A 23,492-nucleotide genomic window follows, 5' to 3' on the forward strand; every position below is an offset into this window, starting at 1 on the left:
GAGCCTCAACGCTGCTCTCTCCCTCCCTACCCTCAGACTGACCATCAGATGCAGGCCATCGGTGCAGCAAAAATTTTAAAAAGCTAATTATTATGCTCACTCAGCTGTGCCTTACAAGTAATAGAACAAATGATCTATTACCAGTGTTATCATATACCAAAAAATGTATTTCAAAATGGTCTGAGAAGAACAACATTGGCAGGGCAATTCAAGCATAGCCAATATGCAGTGATAATGTATTGGGCCTATAGCCTACTGCACAAACCTCATTGCTACATAGCTGTTTTTAATAGGCTAATGCTGCATAGGCTTGTGTTATATAAGTCATGTTTTTTTTATTTTTCTGAACAGTAGATCTCGGCTTGCTTTTCTACGTTGGTGACCACTGACTTGCAGTATACACATAATGAAGTAAGGTAGCTAATAAGCTAACTCGGGTGGCAGGTAGCCTAGCTTTTAGAGTGATGGGCCAGTAACCGAAAGATCGTTGGTTTGAATACCCGAGCCGACAACGTAAAAAATCTGCCGATGTGCCCTTGAGCAAGGCTGTTAACCCTGATTTGCTCCAGGGGCGCCATACTACAATGACTGACCCTGTAAAACAACACATTTCACTGCACCTATCCGGTGTATGTGACAACTAAACTTCTATCTGTGTAGTCATCTAGGTAAAATGTTATTTGAAGGGCCCAAACATAAGGGCTTCATAACTCATTCATAACTCATTCATAACTCATTCATAACTCATTCATACATCATTCAAAAGTAGTACATAAGAATTTCATAACTGCTGAAGTCCAGTTATGTCAACAACCTCAACTTGTGTTGTCTTGTGGTTATTAGGATGGCACGAGAATAACTTATCTGCGATAAGTAGAGGAGGACTGATGATGCATTACAGTACCATAAGATCCGTAGTTGGGTGTAGTGTCAAACAGTACTATGAACCATGCCCATGGTCTGTGTTTGCTATGGTTAACATACAACTGCATTGTTCCCATTCACAAGTCCATTCTCTTCTCTGGGCTTCGGTGGTTGCTGTTTCTCCTACTCTCCTTTAAAACAAAGACATCACAGCTGTCTCTGTCTATCTGCGAGGGCACCTATTCCCTGTTGCTCTCCGCCGTGTCACAGTGGGTTTGTCTATCTCTATTAAACCACTGATGCCCTGGAAACCGCCAGGCCTCCGTACCCAGCCTTTATGCAAACCCATTTTACTATTCATTCCATCTCATTCCACTCTATCTCTTCACTGGCTGGCTGCCGATAGCGCGGCGGAATAACAGCATTACTCTGTCATCGGGAACGACAGCGCCTTGCACTTTGAGACGACATCTTGCCGATAAGTTGCAAAACCACCACCCCTCGTATTATCTGAATGAGGGGATGATGTTTCGCTCATGGAGTGTTTAAACCTCTGGCTTCCTTTGAGGAGAATGCTAATTGGGTGTGTCAATTGTGTGCTGGCTGTTATGACGTAACACTGTTCATTTTTAGCAGTTTGCAGACACACGGCCTGATAGGACACCTGTAGAAGGCAACAACGTAATCGCAGCAACACCATCGATCACTGTTAGATCATGCACTGTCAAACAACTACCCATATAATTATCTGAGATTAACATAATACTTGACAGCGCTTTATGTTTTGATACCCGGTCAAGTCACACGATACACTGTATACAGTATAAACACTGAATGTACAAACATTAGGAACACAGACCTAAAATTGAGCTGCATCCCCTTTTGCCCTCAGAACAGCCTCAATTCGTCAGGTCAAAGCATTCCACAGGTATGCTGGGCCCACAGTTGTGTTAAGTTGGCTGGATGTCCTTTTGGGGGGGGGGTGGACCATTCTTGATAGATACGGAAAACTATTTAAGGGGGGAAAAACCCAGCAGCATTGCAGTTGACACACTCAAACTGGTGCGCCTGGCCCCTGCTACCATACACCGTTCAAAGGCACTTCCATTTTGTCTTGCCCATTCACCCTCTGAATGGCCCACATACACTATCCATGTCTAAATTGTCTCAAGGCCTAAAAATCCTTCTGTAGTTCTTTCCTGCAGTCAAATCAAATCACCCTTTAGTGGCGTCATGGGTGGAATGTTTAAGCCCATAACCATGTGTGTGAGGTGTATACTTTTGTCTCAAAGTAGATTTGTTTAAGACTACCAAGAACCACTCTGTGTGACCCTGATTTAGCACATTGCCCCTGATTTAGCACATTGCAGTAAAAGGTTAGCCTGTCACCTACACTTCATCTACACTGATTGAAGTGGATTTAACAGGTGACATCAATAAGGGATCACCTGGATTCACCTGGTCAGTCTGTCATGGAAAGAGCAGGTGTTCCTAATGTTTTGTACACTCAGTGTATAGATATATATATATATATTTATTGTCAGATACACCAGATATGTTTAGTGAAATGTGTCATTTTACAGGGTCAGCCATAGTAGTACGGCGCCCCTGGAGCAAATGGGGGTTAAGTGCCTTGCTCAAGGGCACATCGGCAGATTTTTCACTTTATCGGAACGGGTTTTCAAATCAATGACCTTCGGTTACTGGCCCAACCGTCTAACCACTAGGCTACCTGCTGCATTCAAAGCGCGGGTTTGAACAGGTTCAATACACTATTAATACAGGTTCAAAGTGATTCAATACAGGTTCAATACACTATTAATACAGGTTCAGAGTGCTTCAATATACCTTTGATCCGAATATTTGCAACAGTAGCTTTGCATATCAATCTATCACTTAATGCTTGATGGAGTCATAGTCTAGGCCTAATCCAGGTTTGTACAGTATTACTAATGTAAATGCAGTATTTGTCTGGTAATAGGAAGTTATTGTTTTCTTTGAAGTTCATAGTTAATAGTTTTAAAGCAGGATGTTGAGCATGAGGGGGTTTTCTTTATCACTGATGCTGCGGTAAACTCAGTAGTTCACCTAGGTCAGGAAGCCGTGTGAAAGGTACAGGGGAAATATTTTATCTATGCGAAGCTTTAAAAAGAGATGTGGTACAAACGATGGGGTTAAATGAACACTAAGAGCTGCTCGTGGTCTGCCTTCACAAATGCTAAAGTTAGAAGGAAGCTAGCATGGAGACATTTGTTTTTCTATTTCCTCAATTCAACTTTTTGGCCCCAAAGGAGGAAGCGTATTTCAAAATGCTTGGTCCTAAGGACTTGAAGGCACCGAGAATGAAAGATAGTAATTCCAGGTAGGTTTTTTGCACTTGAAATCTTCCTATCCTTTTTATTTGAAAGCAGAATTCGATTTTTTTTTGTGTATTTTAACAATTCTGTGAAGCTTTTAACACCTTGTTTCATTACATCTTGTAAGAATGCCACTTCCTTTATTTGCATTGCACAACATCAATGGGAGACAGACAGAGAAAACCTTATCGCTAGTATGAATATCTTCCCTTATATTGTGACTTTCTCCTCCACAACTCTTCCACTCATTAAGTGTTGGTGTTGACTTCATAATGTAAGGGGGTCTGCCATGGCACCATGCTTGACTTGTCTCTACAGAGTGAGAGGGCACATGTGCATCTGAGAGCCATTGCCATTCTCTCAATAGCAGGAGATCAGAAAATAAATGTTCATTCGTTAAGGTGACACCCTAGCACTAACAACCGTGAGTTCTGTACCTTGGTTCATTTATTTTGCATCTCTGAGTTCTCAACGAGACAAGAGGAGACGCAGAGTAGTTGTTAAAGTGCCACGGCGTCGTTTGTTTGAGAGTGTGAAGTCATTCGGGGCTGTCTCGGTTTGTTGATACTTTTGATGTAGAACTGTGAGGCAAATGAAATTACTCTACGCGATGGGGATGAATTGTGACATGGTAAAACATGTGTTCCTCGTGACTATCCATCATTTAACGACACAAAGTTGAACGATACAACCTCGACAGGAGGTAGAGAGGAGACGGGAAATGCAACTTTTGAATGATTTGCAACACCGTTTCAGTGTCCGTCGGTGTGAATTCCTGTCCATGCAAATTCCCTTGAATGTGTTGCAGATACTGGTTCGTTGAGAAGAGGTGCAGAAGTACATTTCCCCTTGGTTTGCCTTTGTTCTGTGTCTACAGGGCATATGTGCGTGGTTGGTTCCTAGTTTCAGAATGATGGTTAGCACGCTGACACCATATCACTTTGCTAGCATTCTCAAGGGCACTGTCCACCCCACACCGTCTCACTTTGCTATCATTCTCCAGGGCACTGTCCACCCCATGAGATGCCACTGCTGCCTTTAGTGAAACACTGCTTGCTCTGTTGACCTTTACTTCATGTGGCCCAGGTGGAAAGAAAGAAGAAGTCCTATTTATTTCAGTTATCATGTGAGCGTCCATGTGAAAGGTCCTCGGCTTGAGTAAACAATGGCCAGTTTATTACTCTGTTGTTGTGATTTTGTAGCCTGGTTCCCAGATATGTTTGCGCTGTCTTGCCGACTGAAACAATGTTTAGCGTAATAATAACCATAGGAGTTGGCAAGACAGCACAAACAGGTCTGGGGCCAGGCTAGTGATTTCATTCATTATGATTAAACTGCTGTACAGTAAACCGAAATGTAATCGTTATGTAAAGTGTTCCATTAACTCTGGTTGCAGATTGAAAGACAAGAGGTGCCAACTGAGCCTTCTGCTGACCAAGTCAGGCTCCCATGAAAACATCAGTCCAGAAAAGAAGACCACCACCGCAACCAGCAAGTAAGGCGTCAGTCAAGTGTAGAGGCAAAGCAATGGAAAGAGATTTGCCCTGCAGAATAACATAACATGTTTAATTGCCCCAGTTACCCAATTTGTATTGAAGAGCATTTTCAATCTCAAGGGCTTTCCACACTGTATGTCGGATTTAGTCTTTTACGATTATTACACTTCACACTGTGCGATGTGACCTAATTTACATCAACTTGGCCAGATTGTATGATTTGCTTCAGTTCTGTCGTCCCATTCTGCAATTGGCTTGCAAGGCTAGGTCAGCCGGGCTGGGCTACGTCAACTGGACGTATCAAGCACGGCATCGAGAGAACAACAACAAGCTGACGACTGACAGACATTGCTCCTCCTACCTCTGTGAGCGTGCGCTCCTCGTCATGAGGAGCTCAACTCTCAAATTGAAGAGGAACATCACAACATGGAAACGCTAACACTGAATATTAGGCCCATAGCTCCAATGGGATATGCGCCCCCAGCATAGTCATTGCCGGTTACACAATACAAGCGTTGACATGTTGACAGCCGATGTGTGTCTATGTTATTTGTAACTACACACAGGCCATTACTTGCGCCAAGCTTTCATTATCCGATGTGTGAATTCTAATTTTGAAGAAATAAATGCATGCCACTCTGCACGACAAAGGCTCAACATTGTTGACACTGCCAGAACTTTGTTGGAGACTATGACCGCACACAGTCGTACTTAAATGGGCAAACCCAAGACCCTGTCACAGTGAGGCGTCCGACAATCGTTTTACGACCTAAGAATTTGCCCACGATGTGTACATTTTGTCTGGGTGGCATATGAGACAGCTAAAATCTTATAGTCTGTGCGGGCCTTTAATGGGCTAGTTCAGCGCAATTACATTTAGATCAATGTTGCCATAAGTCCTAAGCAGCATTGCCCAGCCCATTTCCTACTACAAGGAAACAAATATCTAAATGTGTAATTTAGCTGAAATACCCCTTTAAATTCATGGACTATACAGTCTTTTTTTCCTCAATCAAAATACCATTGGGAAACAACAGAAGCTAGACATACTGTAGCCCACCATCAGCGTTCAACAGGCTTGCACAGAAAGATATATAAACAAATAAACACATCATTAGCAAAGGACTTAAATGGTATCTCTGACTCTTTTTTTCCACAGCATCTCACCGGAGGCAGCTTTGAGTTGGAGTAGCACCTTTGAAGAGCTGCTCAGACATTCAGGTTAGATTGAAACCGCCGATGTCTGATTTAGTCACAAATTGCGAGTCTATTTATGTTCAAGACACAACTTTAATGGGAAGCCACAGTGTCTTTAGGGAAATTAAAGGTTAGAGGAGAGAACAATGGAGTTTCACTGCTATATTTTTAGTGTTAGGTAAGACTATCAAACCTGTCTAACTTCCTGATATGTCTATTGAAAGAGTGTTTCATTACAGCTGTGAATAATTTTGCAGGGCTCGCTCTATAAGTCATTGAGATCAGTGGTTGAATGTTCAATATTATCTTTCCCACTTTCCATTGAGAGCAGGTTGGGAATCTACAGAGCTTGACCATTTCTATTTTGAATCGGAATGAACCAAAATCAGCCAAATCTCAATTAATGCAGTCTGAAATTCAATCAAGTGTAAGTTACGAAGTAACTCATCTATAGTATCAGTGGGCACAGTGCAGATCCCTTTGTCGCCATTATTCTGGAGCAGTACATGTTGTTTTTTATCCATATAAGCCTCACGATTGAATCCAATAAATCCAATGGATCATTAAAGAGTATGTTCTTCTCCCCCGAGTAGATGGAGTGGAGACGTTTTCTCAGTTCCTCAGAACAGAGTTCAGTGAGGAGAACATTGAGTTCTGGTTGGCCTGTGAGGAATACAAGACCATCGACTCGGATTCCAGGCTCATCACCAAAGCCAAGCAGATGTATGCTGTCTTCATTGAAGCCGATGCCCCAAAGGAGGTATATATGGTGCTTGAGAAACGAAACCAAATTGGCCTTGCTGGAGCTTTATAAGCTGTTTCCCTGACCATGTGGGCCCTATTAATGGCAATTGGGGAAACTGTTGGGGCCACATCAATGGGACTTCCCTAAAGCTGCTAGTTGGTCAAGCATTCACAGAAAGATCAAATCTCATTTTTGTTGCTCTTCTATGGTCTTGATCTAATTCAAAAGGAGACTGGATGCAAATACATCAACATTCACCGCTATACCGACTTCGACTTTTATAAACTACGCATTGGAATTATGCAGAGGTTACAATGAGTGTGAGGCATGAACAAAGCCCTGAGTGCATGATAAACCTGTGGTTAAGAAGATGCTCTACTCCCCTAGTAAGACAGATATGACCATTACAGAAGCGTGTGGTTTAGAAGCGTTACAACCTCAGGCACCATTGGATGAAGACAGATCGTGACCGTGTGGTTTTCCTTCTCTGCGACTAGCAGCAACTGAGCCAGTGGAATAATTACACAGACTCTTTCAGTTTGAGACGAAGATGTTAGTGTCTTCTAAGCTCAGTTGAAGAATAAGTGAGCATGACTTCCAAACCAAGTACAGGGACATGTATTGTGTCACAGAAGTGCATTTACATGGAGGGCTCTGCGTAACATAAACTAGCAAGAATGTCTCAAAGTGTCTTGGGCCAGTCATGAACTGTAGCTGTTTAGAGTACATTTACCCCTCTCCCACTGATCTTAAACAAGTCACACTTGCCAATAGAAAGGATTGGGTGTATAGCTAAAATAACATCTCATTTCTATATAACCATGGGCATAATTTAATACATTTGCATGAAATTACTCTATTTCCAACGAGCATCTTTCTAAGGTACCGCCCCCTCACGATTTCACAATCTCCAGTAGCTTTCACCATGGATTTCACTCAAATTCTTGATTGTTTTTGTCAAATACTCTTGCATATTCAACATAAGGCGGAGACTACAGTGAGTGGCAATAGGACAAATTCACTTATATCTGCATTAAAGTAGTCAAAAGTTTAGTATTTGGTCCCATTCTCCTAGCACCCAATGATTACATCAAGCTTGTGACTCTACAAACTTATTGGATGCATTTGTTGTTTGCATTTGCCCCAGACCATTATTCCCCCTCCACCAAACTTTACAGTTGGCACTATGCATTCGGCAGGTAGCGATCCAAACCCAGATTTCTCCGTCAGACTGCCAGATGGTGAAGCGTGATTCATCACTCCAGAGAACGCGTTTCCAGTGCTTCAGAGTCCATTAGCGGCAAGTTTTACACCACTCCAGCCACCGCTTGGCATTGCGCATGATGATCTTTGGCTTGTGTGCAGCTGCTCGGCCTTGGAACCCCAATTCATGAAGCTCCCGACAAAACAGTTATTGTGCTGACATTGCTTCCAGAGGCAGTTTGGAACTCTGTAGTGAGTGTTGCAACTGAGGACAAACGATTTTTACGCGTTATGTGCTTCAGCACTTGGCGGTCCCGTTCTGTGAGCTTGTGTGGCCTACCACTTCACGGCTGAGCCATTGTTGCTCCTATACGTTTCCACTTCACAATAACAGCACTTAAATTTGACCCGGGCAGCTCTAGCAGGGTAGAAATTTGACTTGTTGGAAAGGTGGCATCCTATGACGGTGCCACGTTGAAAGTCACTGAGCTCTTCAGTAAGGCCATTCTACTGCCAATGTTTGTCTATGGAGATTGCATGACTGTGTGCTCGATTTATACACCTGTCAGCAATGGGTCTGGCTGAAATAGCTGAATCCACTACTTTGAAGCGGTGTCCACATACATTTATATATATATAGTGTAGATGCAAATAAAAAAACTGAAATTTTGAAGGGAACTGGAATTTGTTTGAGCGGACATAACAGATGTTTGAGTGATCGCAAAATCAACGGGAAGATGTGCTTTGTACAAGCACCAATTGGAATGAGCATTGCTTTTCTTTTGAAAACAATCAAATGGGAAGGAGGAGCTAGTACCATATTACCATATCTAAGGTTTGATTTGAGATTGAGCCACTTAACATAATAGTGTCACTTTACTTTTAGGTCAACATCGACTACGCAACAAAGGTGGCCATCCAGAAGGCCATCACCACGCCGACGAATACCTGCTTCGATGCGGCACAGAGCAAAGTCTACAGCCTGATGAAAAAAGACTGCTACCCGAGGTTCCTCACTTCCGAAATCTACCTTCGCCTCACCAAGAGAAAAGGCCCCGGGACCACCATGTTCCGCCGGAGGTCACGGTCCTGCGTTTTCAATGAGCCGCGAGGGGAGGCCACGGGCGACTCCTCTGCCTGGTTGTAGAATCTTAAACTGAGAGTAGCAAAACACACACACACCCTTCTGATTTATCTTGCAGTGCAATGCCTGTATCTGATTCGCTGTGTGACTCGTTGTTGTGTTTTTCTGAAGAGATTTGACTTTACAGCTATCAGTTAAAGTGTTCCCCATCTAGACACAGAATACTGTGTTCGAATACTAATATGCAATGTTCATCTTGATTACCGTTAAATGTCTTGCCACTGCTTGTATTAATTCAATAATTTATGATAATAATGTGTTATGTTGGCTTTTAGTTGTAAATTGTATATATAGTCTGGAGAGTAATTATTGGAATAAACAATGTACTATTAAAGCTTTTTCTAACGTTTCTAACGGTTCAATTATGTCAAAAGGGACAAACAAAAAAACATGACAAATAGCGACTATGACGTTAGTGCATTACACAATCAGAAGGTGCGATAGAAGTATTTGGAAGGAACCAGCTGCCGAATCACAAAATTTTTTTTATAGACCTCACTGAGCAAGTGAGTAACCACTTAACATAATTAGACATACGATTAGACGTATTCACGTCATTGGCATGCACACGGTATTCCTTACAGAGAAACATATGTAATCATTCCAAGCTGCCAACGATCCCACTGAATCTATCTTGGCGGTGTCGAATTCATTACAGCAAAGTGATTCGATTGTTTCCTACCCACTAAGAGTTAAATGACGGACAGTTTTGGCTTCATGGCATCTTCACCATGGGAGTATGGTGGGATATATATATATATACATTTTTTTTTTTAACTACACATTGCCAGGACATTAAAAAAAATCACGTATTAGTAGTAGTTGAAATTCCAAGACAGTTCACAGCAATGCCAAATCTTTCGGATAGAGAAATCACTAGGCGCCACACTTGACTTGCCTTAAGACTTTGCGACGAAACAACCCTAATAAATACATATGCCAAGCAGGCAACAGAAAAAACGCGATAAAGCATTTGGCATTTAGCTTCAATTTACATTCATTTAATTCAGGAATGCTAACGTTGGCTGATGTTTCCTTACCCCTCACTGATTCAAACCGATGCCCTAGAAATGAACTTACTTACAGTGGAGACAAAAATTGTTAGGAGTGGAGGACTATGTACACTGTGGGATTCAAATCCTTGCCTTGCCTGTTTTTAATAAAATATTTATATTTATTTCACACAGGTGGGCAGGCATTGTTGCAGCACATGGGGAAAATATACTTGTTTTTTTGTAGGCTGCTGAAGGTGCTGGTCGAGGATACACAGCGCCTCACTGTGGGTTACCAGAGGAAGCACACTAACCCAGTGTGGGCCAAGAGTACTTCCTGGTCAAATCAAGTAGCCAGAAAAAATGATTGGGCCTTGTTACTATGTTACTATGGAAAACTCCTGGCCCTAGCCATGACAGCTAGATGACATGGTGTTGGAAGAGGAATGAATTAATGTGTGTATGAAACCTGTACATTTTAATAAACATGCCACAATGCAATGTCTACATGGCAGCTAAGGGAATAAGGGAAACAACAAATAGGGGGAAAAACTGTTTTATTTATGTTTTGTGTGTGGGTAGGAATGCTTTGATAAACTCCTCTGGGTTAACTTGAATAAGAATCCACCAACTTTGTAGTTTTGGGATGTATAGCAACCACACCAGCAATAGACGGTGTTTTAGAGTCTGCAGTGCACCAATTGCAACACTTCTCAGCACTGTGCACATGCGAGACAAGCACCTCTTTTGAAAATCAAATTTCGTCCACGCGGATGCAAATCGGGATCGCCGTGGTGTTTTCCATCACTTGGTGAGATTTCCATTCTTGGTTTTGTTTGGGAAGCACATAATATCCTGGGCTGGAGGATGATGGGGTTCAGGATATGTGAGCACCACAGGGAGGACTGTCCTCGTACACCATGAAGACTGTCCTCATATACCATGACCCGCCATCATTAATCTTCATTAGTACATTAATGACTATACATTTGCAGTTACTGGATACATTGGGAATATTCCATTACCCCTATCCCACAATGCATCACTTGGCTGACACATGAGGATGGGTTTCCAATATGCAGAAAGGGTATACCTTGCACTGACTGCATCTGTGGTTAACCTTTGACCCTCCCATCAAGGTGGTAGATATTCAACACCATAAAAGGATTAGAGAAGGGAAATATAACCAGTACAATATTTTACATATGTAGCCCTTTTCAAGCAAACATGGACCATGTTGTACTTTCAGTTCTTTATTCACAAAGGCCAGTATTCCTAACACTCGGATATCACTCAAACTTTCACACAAGTCAAAATAGAGTTTACACGGTCTAAACATATGATGTGCTTTAGTGCAGGGTTAGATTTGACAGACATAAGAAAGAATGACTGAAGATATCACACGCATCATGCACAGAGCATAGCATAGAATATTATTGTTGCTGTGTCATTATAATTAAATGTGGAAGATGTTCCACAACAGAGATGCAAATCCAGCGTAGTACCAGGATGCGGGATTCCCTTCATGCTCTATTTGTTTATGGTCAGCCTCCCATCTAGGTGCTTCATCAGCACTTCATCATCTGTTTACCTTTCATTTTCTATTTTGCATTTCACCTCACTCATTTGACCTCATTTCATTTTCCATCTGTAGCTTCTTCGGCTGTTCAAAAGCATAAATACAGATACCTGTATTCCAAAATCCTTCACAAATCCTTCAATATGTTTTGATGCTGTAGTTGGCTATTTTGTTACAATACAACAGCTGATGATATATTCCATGTGTAGCTTTTTAGGCTGTTCGAAAAACATAAATACACATACCTGTACTTGAAAAGTATAAAAATGCGTACTTCGATATGTGTATTGTGTATTTTAGGTGACTATTTTGTTGTGATACTATAGCCCATGGCCATGCGTGTTTATCTTATGTTTCTGTTACTGACTATGAACGACTATCTGAAAGAGATTTTGGTTTTACTGTAGAGTATTTATCCACTGAGAAATGATCTGGTGAAATGGTAATTACAGAGTAATAACATGTAAAAAGCTACATCTCTATAACATTCTAATAATAACTTGAAACAAGCTCTACTGGGCACCATTTGTTACCAAGTAGTACTAGTTGTTTCGAATTCTTCAAAAGTGCCATTCATCGATGGTAACGCCCTTTACCATGGTAAATGTACCATGGTGTACCATGGTACACTCTTTTTTTCCCCTTAGGGTTATATTAGGACTATATACTCTGTCTTTCATCTTCATATCTATGATTGAAACTGAGGTGGACAGGATATCATAGAAGACATGAGGGCCACTCCTTGAAACCCAGGTGTATACTCTCTCAGGGGTCAGAGAGGCCTCGGAAGGAAGGATACCCTCTCTCGCAAACATCACTTTGCATACTGATTTTCATGTGTTCCATTCACGGAGGGAGTCTGGTCTAGATCATTCCCTGCAACTTAACTCCCTCACCTCGGAACAATCAAAATCTTAGCCTCACATTGGCAGGAACGATTTTCTCTCTCCCAGACAGACAACGCTGCCATGGCAATAAAGTGAGTTTCTTTATCACTGATTCTGTAGATGAATGCCGCTATGTTTCAATACAAGTTACGACTTTTAACAAGAATGAGGAGTCTACTATGTGCATTTTGTATCTAAGTTAATATAATGTATTGGATAACAGGTTATTTGAATTTTTTTAAAGATCTTTTCACTGGACTATAAAACATATTTTTGAAATGCAAAACCATTGATGGACCGTATTCATCTATTTTCTTTCCAGGTGTGAGGCAGATTTGATATTGTGTTTTGAAAATCATTGATTACTGGGCTAGTGATGGATCTCAACGCTCTTTTCAAGGGTAGATTTTGTTGCTTTCTCAAGGACCCACTTGAAGAGGCTGAGACTTGGGGAGAGTCTGTGGACAAACTCCTGTGTAGTAAACGTAAGGACAACATTTTTATCCCTTTACTATACTGCCTGTCTAGAAGGCATCACCGACAGTGCTAAGCTGATTATGCCATCCTCAGGATGTGATTTAGAAAATCACAGGCAAATTACGATTGTCTGTTACAAGTAACTAAAATGTATCAAGTTAGGATTACTGCCTTTGTCTTGCGACAGAACTCACGCTCATATGCTTTCTTACAATAACAAACATAGAGACATCTCATTTCCCTTCTTTTCCTATTTTTCCGTATGTCCAGCTGGGCAGGCAGCTTTCCGACAATTCCTGAAGTCAGAGTATAGTGAGGAGAATATCCTGTTTTGGCTGGCCTGTGAGGACTACAAGAAGATCAAGTCTCTTCCAGAGATGATCTCCTCTGCAAACAGGATCTACTCTGAGTTTGTGGAATGTGAAGCACCCAGACAGGTAAGTAGCTACCTGAGGCCGTATGTATCAAGCATCTCAGAGTAGGAGTGCTGATCTAGGCTGATCAGTTTAGCCTTTAAGATCATAATGAATACGATTAAATGGACAAGAGATGCCTGGTCCTAGATCAGCATCCGTACTCTGATACACTCGACACATACAACCCCTGATGACAATCTGCTGGATTTCATAACAACTCAGAACAAACAAATGAATTAATAAGGACCTGGTTGGATCTAGACCTGTTTATACTTTTGTCTGCCTTTATACATTCAGTGGACATAAGATGTAGAAATGTGTCTGGGAAAAAAACAACATGTATTTACTGGGCGTATATCTTGGTTGAAGATCAACATTGATTGTGGGACCAGAGAAAATATCACCAAGAACATCTCCCAGCCGAGCCTGACTTCCTTTGACGCGGCACAGAAGCTGATCTACAGTCTGATGGCCAGGGATTGTTACCCACGATTCCTCAAGTCAGACATCTACCAGGATTTGCTTCGGAGAGCAGATGCAAGGTGACTCTCTTAAATGACAAACGCTCTAAGTGTTTCTCAACATTTTATGTACCACAGACAAGCTATAGTCCCTCCATCCATGGAGGACCACTTTGATTAAAGGGATGGTTTTATTTATTTTTTACCTTATTTTCGACTTACCTAGGGTGTTGTTACCTAGGGTTTAGTTTAGCAACGTCCAGAATCTCCTGGCTAGACTGTTTTTAAATGTAGCAATGCACGTAGAAATGGATTGTATCGTTCCTTAAAACTAGCACCTGAGAACTGACTAAATGGCTGCCAGCTCACCATTTAACCAGGAACTGGTCAAGAACAACCCAGAAGTTGAGAAACACATTCTTTCAACTCTTTCATCTACACTATGCTTACCATGTTATTGCAATCCATCTACACTATGCTTACCATGTTATTGCAATCCATCTACACTATGCTTACCATGTTATTGCAATCCATGTCCAAACAATATCAGAGATATCTTTTCTGTAACTGGTGACTACATTTAATGGGTTGATTCCATTCTCAATGAATGTATATAGTATAATGTGTGCAAAGTTGTATTTAACTAAGTAATTTGTAGAGACTAAAATGCCAACATGTTGCCCCTTTGACTATAAATTAGATGATGAATAAGTTCTTAATTTGTATCAATAGTATTATCACTTCTGTATGTAATCAGATACCGTCTCAAATTGAAATTAACATGATCTGAATGAATCAAGCATCAAATTTGAAATAAAAAACTATACAAATGAGTTGCCCATCTCCTGTCCTTGTTCTGTGTGGATATTTTTGGGAAAGCCAGATGCTAAAATGCAACCATTATGTGCCTGCTTTTTACAGGTGCACTGCCTACTGCAATTCAAAGTTGTATGCATTCTAACCTTTTAAGTTCCCAGATATTCAGGGAGACAAAGAGAGGGCATTTTTTGGGAATGGTGGATAACATGTAGTAGAAAACTTTGAGTCAGGTGATGAATGAGAATGATCTGAAATCTCTATTGTCATTTGTTTATTTGGTCTGTTCATATGTGCAGTTGAAGTCGGAAGATTACATAGACCTTAGCGAAATACATTTAAACTCAGTTTTTCACAATTCCTGACATTCAATCCTAGTAAACATTCCCTGTCCTAGGTCAATTAGGATCACCACTTTATTTTAAGAATGTGAAATGTCAGAACAATAGTAGAGAGAATGATTTATTTCAGCTATAATTTCATCACATACCCAGTGGGTCAGAAGTTTACATACACTCAATTAGTATTTGGTAGCATTGCCTTTAAATTGTTTAACACGGGTCAAACATTTCAGGTAACCTTCCACAAGCTTCCCACAATAGGAAGTGCGCCAGTCCCACCTGCAGCAAACACCCCCACAACATGATGCTGCCACCCCCATGCTTCACGGTTGGAATGGTTTTCTTCGGCTTGCAAGCCCCCCCCTATTTCCTCCAAACATAACGATGGTCATTATGGCCAAACAGTTCTATTTTTGTTTCATCAGACCAGAGGACATTTCTCCAAAAAGTACGATCTGTGTCCCCATGTGCAGTTGCAAACCGTAGTCTGGCTTTTTTATGGCAGTTTTGGGGCAATGGCTTCTTCCTCGCTGAGTGGCCCTTCAGGTAATGTCGATATAGGACTCGTTTTACTGTGGATAGATATACTTTTGTACCTGTTTCCTCCAGGATCTTCACAAGATCCTTTGCTGTTGTTCTGCGATTGATTTACACTTTTCACACCAAAGTACGTTAATCTCTAGGAGACAGAATGCGTCACCTTCCTGAGCGGTATGAAGGCTGCATGGTCCCATGTTGTTTATACGTGCGTACTATTGTTTGTACAGATGAACGTGGTACCTTCAGGCGTTTGGAAATTGCTCCCAAGGATGAACCAGACTTGTGGAGGTCTACAATTATTTTTCTGAGGTCTGATTTCTTTTGATTTTCCCATGATGTCAAGCCAAGAGGCACTGAGTTTGAAGGTAGGCCTTGAAATATATCCAAAGGCACATCTCCAATTGACTCAAATTATGTTAATTAGACTATCAGAAGCTTCTAAAGCCATGACATCGTTTTCTGAGATTTTCCAAGCTGTTTAAAGGCACAGTCAATTTAGTGTAAGTAAACTTCTAACCCACTGGAATTGTGATACAGTGAAATAATCTGGTTGTAAAACAATTGTTGGAAAAATGACTTGTGTCATGCACAAAGTAGATGTCCTAACCGACTTGCCAAGACTATAGTTTGTTAACAAGAAATTTGTGGAGTGGTTGAAAAATGGGTTTTAATGACTCCAACCTAAGTGTATGTAAACTTCCGACTTCAACTGTAAGTATTTAAAATCAGATCAGATCTCTTTTGAAGAAAACATTTAATCAGCAGCAATTTTGCTCTCATGTAAATTGTGCGTAGTGCAGTCAGGGTGTCTATGTGCTATCATTTTGAATTCGATGCAAAACATCCCCTGATTGTTTTGATTGACCATGATTGCGATCTGATTAACTTCCCGTTTCCTCGAAGAGTGCACACGTTCACTCCCCATCCATCCATAAATATGAATGGAATCAGAAATATGATGGAAACTCCATCTAGCCCATGCTGGCATCAATCCAATATTTTAAAAAACAATACTGAATACTTTAAGGAGAAAGGTTAGAAGGGTGTTGGAACAGAGGGTGTGGTCCCTGAAGTGTGTACAGCCTTCCAACTCCAGGTGGCAGCAAAGCTCACACATTGACTTATGTTCTTGTTTTGTAAACAAATTAAACTGGCCCTGCACCAGAACTTGGGTGGCAGGTAGCCTAGTGGTCAGGCCAGCCTAGCAGTTGAGAGCGTTAGGCCAGTAGCTGAAAAGTCACAATGATTCGAGTCCCTGAGCTGACTAGGTGAAAAATCTGTCGATGTGCCCTTGAGCAAAGCACTTAACCCTAAATTCTCCTGTAACTCACTCTGGATAAGTGCCTGCTAAATTATTCAAATGTCCTACAGTAAATTGTATGTATATATTATAGGCGGTTGGGGGGCCGGAACAAATTACAAATAATTTGTAGACTGCAAATTGACCGCAAGAAGCCCAAACAGATATAATGTTTGATCAAAACATAATAATTTCAAACCTTGCTTACATTTATATACAATCACATGTCTCTTTATTATGTGTGGGAATACTTGGGAACAGATTTCTTAAATTAAAATCACTTAGCGCTGATTTCCTGGTGTTTTTACAGTCTTTTATGTCCAACAATGAAAATTACACACTCAAATATATATATTTGTTCTTGGTCAGAAAACCTGGGGGGCCAAATAAAACCACCCGAGGGCCCCCAGTTGGGGAATTCTGGAATTGGGGAATTCTGGAATAGATAAAACAGAAGCTGCACAGGTTTCATGTTGACAGTCATGACTTAGCCTATACAACCACATAGTGTCAGACAACTTGCACTATTACCATCAAGTAGGTTTGGGTTTTGTTGTTGATTGGTGTAATCCCATGACTCTTGATCAGAAGTTTTTGTGTTCAATCCCAGTGTCACGCCCTGAGTGTCACGCCCGTGAGTTGGGGTGGGCATTCTATGTTTTGTGTTCTATATTTTCTATTTCTGTGTGTTTGGCCGGGTGTGGTTCTCAATCAGAGGCAGCTGTCTATCGTTGTCTCTGATTGAGAACCATACTTAGGTAGCATTTTCCCACCTGTGTTTTGTGGGTAGTTGTTTTCTGTTTTTGTGTCTGCACCAGACAGGACTGTTTCGGTTTTGTTCGTTCTCTTTGTTGTTTTTGTTATTCAGTGTTCAGTTCCATTAATAAATCACGAACACTTACCACGCTGCGCTTTGGTCCACTTCTTCATGCAACGATGACCGTAACAGAACTACCCACCACCAAAGGACCAAGCAGCATGGCCAGGAGAGTTACTTCATGTCACTTCATGTCACTTCAGGAGAGACCCATTTCATGTGATCCACACTCATCCAGTGGAAGCGTTAAACCACGGTGTTTAGATGCACTGACAATGCGTGTTCATTGTGCGTAGGGCCAAAAGGTGCATTACTGAACCTTGGCCCTGATGGATGAAACTTTGCATACCTTCTGTAACCATGGTGAAGGCATGCAAATGTAAGCCTAGGTAGACAGAGAGGGCATGTTGCCCAAAATATAGTACATCTGGTATCATAGAAAGTCTCCAATGTCTTCTTACGACTGCTTTACCTTCTGTTGGGCTTGAATTCTACACTGGGATCAAACAATTTAAACTTCTCCCACGGCCATCAAAATACTTTTGGACAGCTTGAGCAAGCACACAAATATTACTCAGGAATTGTATTTTTCTAGTTATGTATAATTGGTTGCAATCATGTATACAATTCAGAATAATCCTATCTAAATGCCGGGTTGTTCCATGTCATTTCAGCAAGCCATGACACCCACCATCTCAGATGGTTCTGAAATCGTTTCTGTAGTTAGAAACAGGAAAGATTAGCATTCCTACAACATTATTTTGTTGAAACATAATTTCATCTCTGAGAAATGAAGATAATGCATTCCACCAAAATTGGCCATTTTAATTCATGAGATTCATATAATATTCAATAAATATAGTAGCTAACATCCCATTTCCAACAAACGTTTTTCTAACAATGAGTAACTCGTGAAAAATCCAAAGGAATGGTCACTAAATTACTATCTAGCTAGCTACCAATGTCTTCAGCATAGCTAGCTGTAGCATGTCAGAGTGAGCACTGCGAGAGACGTAAACCAAGGTCGATAACTTGTCATGTAAACATCCATGGAAGGCCAATACTGGGAACATAGCTACATGTTTGACGTTAGCCGGAGCAGCCGACCTTACATGATACAAACAAAACATACTGACAGTGCTTTCAGAAAGTATTCACACCACTTGACTTTTTCCACATTTTGTGGGAAAATATCCCATAATGACATTATCCCATAATGTCAAAGTGAAATTATGTCAATAAAATTTAAAAAGTAAGCTAAAATGTCAATAAACATTTCAGTCAATAAGTATTCAACCCGTTTGTTTTATGGCAAGCCTAAATAAGTTCAGGAGTAAAAATGTGCATAACAAGTCACATAATAAGTTGCATGGACTGTGTGCAATAATAGTGTTTAACATAATTTTTTGAATAACTACCTCAGCTCTGTACCCCGCACATACTGTAAGGTCCCTCAGTGGAGCAGTGCATTTCAAACAAAGATTCAATCACAAAGACCAGGAATGTTTTTCAATGCCTCGCAAAGAAGGGCAGGGTAGAAGGGTAGATGGGTAAAAAGAAAGAAAAAAAGCAGACATTGAATATCGCTTTGAGCATGGTTTGAAGTTATTAATTACAATATGGATGGTGTATCAATAGACCCAGTCACTACAAAGATACAGATGTCCTTCCTAACTCAATTGCCAGAGAAGAAGCAAACCACTCAGGGATTTCACCATGAGACCAATATTTAATGGCTGTGATAGGAGAAAACTGAGAATGGATCAACAACATTGTAGTTACTCCACAATACTAACCTAAATGACAGAGTGAAAAGGAAGCTTGTACAGAATAAAACTATTCCAAAACATGCATCCTGTTTGCAACAAGGCAATAAAGTAATACTGCAAAAAACGTGGCAAAGCAATTAACTTTTTGTCCTGAATACAAAGTATTATGTTTGGGGAAAATACAATAAAACACATTACTGAGTCGGAGACCAGGCCAGGCTCTGCATGGTCTGCAGTTAGGAGGTATCTTCGGTGTACAACACTATGAATGTGTTAGTGTTATTTTTTCCAAAAGATTTACAAAATATATATAGTCAATGTGTTAACATGCCAATCCTGTCAGTGAAATTCACTGTCTACCAACCTCATGTCGAATGCACCGCCTCCCATATATTTCATTTCTGGGATATTTCATGTATTTGTTTTGTTTTTAGTCATGTCATTATATAACACATTTCAGTTGGCTGCTAAGGAAAGAGGAAGTGGAAGTAGATGTGGTTTGTTTCAAAAAGTGACACAAGCGCACACGCATGCCCACCCACGCATGCAGTTGAAAAATGCATCGCTTTGATCAATGTTCAATTACAATGTTGATTTAAATATGGATATACAATGTTAATACGATCTATTCATTTGAAATCATGTATATCATAACGTATAGCAGGAAACGATGTATTCCCGAGGACTGTATTGGAAGTAGGATGTTATATGCTGCAGGTCAGCCTGTGCATGAGATCTCATACCCATGTGACCGAGTTCTCATACCCATGTGACCGTTTTACGTCTATCCTGACAAGTTTCTCATGGTGACATTAACTGTGAGCAACACTGTGACTGCTAGTTTTGCCTGCTTAGTTTTCATCTGATAAAGATCTGCCATTTTGATGGAAATAAACTAACAACATGTTTAGTCATCTAGTCAGGACAAACTCTTCTTTGTATCTATTGTGATCTGGCCCCGATCTGTCCATCTAACATACTACATATGATTGGTTCTCTGTGACGGAAAAATAAATGTCAGAGGCCACTACTGATGTCATACAGTAAGGTGAAGTGTACCATAAGGAGAAGTGAGACTTAAAGGTGGACATTGGGATTTTCACTGACAAATCCGGCAAATTCTTCTGCTTGCATGGTTTGACCTATTTCAATTGTTCTCTTCTGCCAAAAACTCCAGATAAAATGATTAGGGTTATACTTGTGAAAAGGCAAAAGTTTATATTGATAAAAAAAAACACAACAGTTCCACTATCATGGGACAGGAAAGCAAAAGACCGAATGAAAGTATCACTTCCACCTGACAAATGTGTTTCAAAAATTAAACAAAGGACCTTGTTCTTTACTTGAGCCCACAGAGTGAAGGTAAGAATTTGCTTATCGGTTGTTTAATTTTCCACGTTACATTTGCATACCCTGGCCTTAATATCGGTAGGCAATGACCTGTGCAGGTTTCTGAACGCAGACAGTCAGTTGCATTGCACTGGTGTGAACAAGCTAGCGTCATCCCCTACTTCCTCTATTTCTGTGGTTAGAGGCCAACGAAACGGGTGACGCTACACACACTAACATCACAGTAGCCATCGCTTGTATAAAGGAGGGTGTTTGGAGGACCATCAAAACAGACACAATTTGACAAGCTAGCAGAGAACTCCAACACTGAGTAATACATACAAAGAACCCAATGATCGTTTTCCCCCAAACATGCTTATCTTAGTCACATCACCATCAAGGGAACTGCATCCACTCAACATTGACATGGAGGACAACAGAAGAAAGCAGACAAAGTGAGTATTCGCTGATAAAGTATTGCTTGCATTCCACATTGATTTATTGGTTTGTTGGTCATTCGGCACAGTTGCAGATTCTTAAAAACAATTGTTCTTTAAAAACACTCAATTATGTTGCTGGCTGCCTTTGCACGTAGGAGCAAGAGAACTTTGAAGTTTTATGTGCATGTTTTTTGTGTATGCTTGTGTATTTACCTATTTACTTTGTTTCAGGGGATGTGACTTGAGGTCCCGACTACAACGCAGATCTTCCCATGCCCCTAACACTGAACGGTAAATAGCCTAAGGATAGACTCTCCATATCCATGAGCCTTTCCTATCAGGACCCATCCATCATCCACATTAACATCCAGTGTATTGATCTGAAAATAACTGTCCTCCTCCTTTACAGACTTAGTACTGAGGAAATTATCCTGTGGTCCCAGTCTTTGGAGAGACTTCTCACATCAAAATGTAAGCATTTCATGTTCGTCAAAACAATGTTTAAACAGACAAAAGGAGGTTGAACCATTGAAGATATGATGATCGTATGTCAATTTTCGTAGGTTTGCAGGTTTTAAAACCTAGCTAAGTATGTCTTCTCATGCCCCTTTTAGATGGCATGGCAACATTTCAGGCCTTTCTGAAATCAGAGTTCAGCGATGAGAACATTGAATTCTGGCTGATCTGTGAAGACTACAAGAAGATTAAGTCCTCCTTCAGGCTGTCCTCCAGGGCCAAGAAGATCTACAAGACATACATTGAAGCTGAGGCTCCGAAAGAGGCATGTTGTACTCACAAACATAGTATAATACTTCACAAAAACATGTAGATCTTTGATCACGTATGTATCTACTTTTTATTGCCACATTTGCTTTGCATGAGGCACATCTACTTCTTGTATCCACTAAGTCTCATCAATTCCCTCTAAATCTCTCCAGATCAACATTGACCACAAGACCAGAGATCTCATCGGGCAGAATGTGAAGACGCCCTCCACAGTTTGCTTCGACGAGGCCCAGAGGATTGTGTACAGCCTGATGGAGAAAGACTCCTACCCCAGGTTCCTCAGATCCAACATCTACAGGACCCTATTGGACTCCGCATCAGACTACACGAAGATGTGAATGAATACCGATGATAGAAACTGAACTGAGGCTTCCAACAATGGACTGCAATGTTTCACAGCCAGGGAGCTTCTTACAAACAGGATTCATAAGAAGATGCTTCCGAGTGTGAATTATACTGGGTACGTGGCCTAAGGGAATGCTGGGAGGAACATACAGAAGTGACTGTGCTGGCAAGCCTTCTTGACATTTGTGTTTAGTCTATGTACTTTCACTTGAAAGAGGAACATATGTCACATAGAATGGGACTAAAAGAGATCATAGATATATAATGTTGATTCTATTTCTACGACAGAGACATGGTGATGTCATGGGAATTACCTTGCATGGCATGTTATTGCTAGGGACTTTCTGTGTCAAAGTTCCGGGGATGTTTACTATGTAGGATCTATACAGTCAGGGCTGTAAATGTATGAGAAGGTATCTGCAGTTGCACATCATCTGCAGGTCATCAGTTGAGTTATAAGGCATTTGATAAGATAATCTACTAAATTTGACTTTTTTTAAAACCACAATTTTAGAATGGGTAATTTTGTTTACTTTAACACAATGAGGCATGTTTGTGATGTAAGCTTTAAAAAATAACATTATGGAGAATTGATTTTGTGAAGAAATTACTGAATGTAAAATTGCTGTTGTTACACTGGATATTTGTAAAAAATTAAGATTTCTATAGGTGTATTTATAAAATGGCACATGGTTTCCAAATTCGAACAGCTAAATTATACATTTAGTAAAAACACAAATTCACAAAAATGTAAATGCTTCAAACCTTCAAAGCACTTTTAAAATATCCTAATATTTGACTGCATTTGTTTGTTAAGACTCTTCCCACACTTTACTGAAAGGGTAATGTCACGAGGTGGAAATATGACAGGTTCTTTTGGATCTGGGTTGAGCAGGCAGAAGCAGGAAACAAGGGACTAGTTTCACCATTTAATACATAATAAGTAATGGTTTACACGTTTACCTTTTCATCCGTGGCCTTCCTCATGGCCCAGGAACATTTACAAACCATGCAATTTAAAATGACACTAACAAACAAATCAAAGTAAGCAAAAGGCACAGGAAGTGGGGCAGTCCAGGAGGCAGGTGTCCATTTTGTTTTCGTCAAACTCACAAGAATACATTTCCGTCCATGCTCCCAGAAACCACCATCCCACTGGGCACAAACTGGTTGAATCAACATTGTTTCAAC

At 40.7% G+C, this 23,492-nt stretch overlaps 3 protein-coding genes across 4 annotated transcripts; all 3 read left to right on the forward strand.

Annotated features, from left to right (window-relative positions):
* The first annotated feature begins 2,965 nt into the window (after positions 1–2,965).
* On the forward strand, positions 2,966–9,355 carry LOC112260216 (regulator of G-protein signaling 21). The gene is made up of 5 exons (XM_024435151.2): positions 2,966–3,226; positions 4,618–4,716; positions 5,877–5,938; positions 6,508–6,674; positions 8,749–9,355. The coding sequence occupies exons 1-5, from the start codon at positions 3,105–3,107 to the stop codon at positions 9,007–9,009; spliced, it is 711 nt and encodes a 236-aa protein (XP_024290919.1). The 5' UTR covers positions 2,966–3,104; the 3' UTR covers positions 9,010–9,355.
* A 2,952-nt stretch (positions 9,356–12,307) lies between these two features.
* On the forward strand, positions 12,308–14,642 carry LOC112261075 (regulator of G-protein signaling 21-like). Of its 2 annotated transcripts, none has more exons than XM_024436425.2 (4): positions 12,308–12,556; positions 12,870–12,949; positions 13,212–13,378; positions 13,727–14,642. In XM_024436425.2, the coding sequence occupies exons 1-4, from the start codon at positions 12,546–12,548 to the stop codon at positions 13,901–13,903; spliced, it is 435 nt and encodes a 144-aa protein (XP_024292193.1). In that variant the 5' UTR covers positions 12,308–12,545; the 3' UTR covers positions 13,904–14,642. The 2 variants fall into 2 exon arrangements, with proteins under 2 accessions (XP_024292193.1, XP_024292192.1); XM_024436424.2 differs by having other exon boundaries at positions 12,313–12,556; positions 12,787–12,949.
* A 6,310-nt stretch (positions 14,643–20,952) lies between these two features.
* On the forward strand, positions 20,953–23,105 carry LOC112260215 (regulator of G-protein signaling 21). The gene is made up of 5 exons (XM_024435149.2): positions 20,953–21,185; positions 21,402–21,461; positions 21,580–21,641; positions 21,785–21,951; positions 22,109–23,105. Exons 1-5 carry the CDS (start codon positions 21,103–21,105, stop codon positions 22,292–22,294), a joined length of 558 nt encoding a protein of 185 aa, XP_024290917.1. The 5' UTR covers positions 20,953–21,102; the 3' UTR covers positions 22,295–23,105.
* The last annotated feature ends 387 nt before the right edge of the window (positions 23,106–23,492 follow it).

This window comes from Oncorhynchus tshawytscha, linkage group LG10 (assembly GCF_018296145.1).
Source record: "Oncorhynchus tshawytscha isolate Ot180627B linkage group LG10, Otsh_v2.0, whole genome shotgun sequence".
NCBI classification, from domain to species: Eukaryota; Metazoa; Chordata; class Actinopteri; order Salmoniformes; family Salmonidae; genus Oncorhynchus; species Oncorhynchus tshawytscha.

Bases quoted from the DNA above. Each gene is read 5' to 3' on its own strand.
- LOC112260215 (XM_024435149.2), top strand. From the start codon at position 21,103: ATGCTTATCTTAGTCACATCACCATCAAGGGAACTGCATCCACTCAAC. The intron at 21,186-21,401 runs GTGAGTATTCGC...ACTTTGTTTCAG, and splicing joins AACAGAAGAAAGCAGACAAA to GGGATGTGACTTGAGGTCCC. The intron at 21,462-21,579 runs GTAAATAGCCTA...CCTCCTTTACAG, and splicing joins CATGCCCCTAACACTGAACG to ACTTAGTACTGAGGAAATTA.
- LOC112260216 (XM_024435151.2), top strand. From the start codon at position 3,105: ATGGAGACATTTGTTTTTCTATTTCCTCAATTCAACTTTTTGGCCCCA. The intron at 5,939-6,507 runs GTTAGATTGAAA...TCCCCCGAGTAG, and splicing joins AGAGCTGCTCAGACATTCAG to ATGGAGTGGAGACGTTTTCT. The intron at 6,675-8,748 runs GTATATATGGTG...CTTTACTTTTAG, and splicing joins AAGCCGATGCCCCAAAGGAG to GTCAACATCGACTACGCAAC.
- LOC112261075 (XM_024436424.2), top strand. From the start codon at position 12,841: ATGGATCTCAACGCTCTTTTCAAGGGTAGATTTTGTTGCTTTCTCAAG. The intron at 12,950-13,211 runs GTAAGGACAACA...CCGTATGTCCAG, and splicing joins CAAACTCCTGTGTAGTAAAC to CTGGGCAGGCAGCTTTCCGA. The intron at 13,379-13,726 runs GTAAGTAGCTAC...TCTTGGTTGAAG, and splicing joins AATGTGAAGCACCCAGACAG to ATCAACATTGATTGTGGGAC.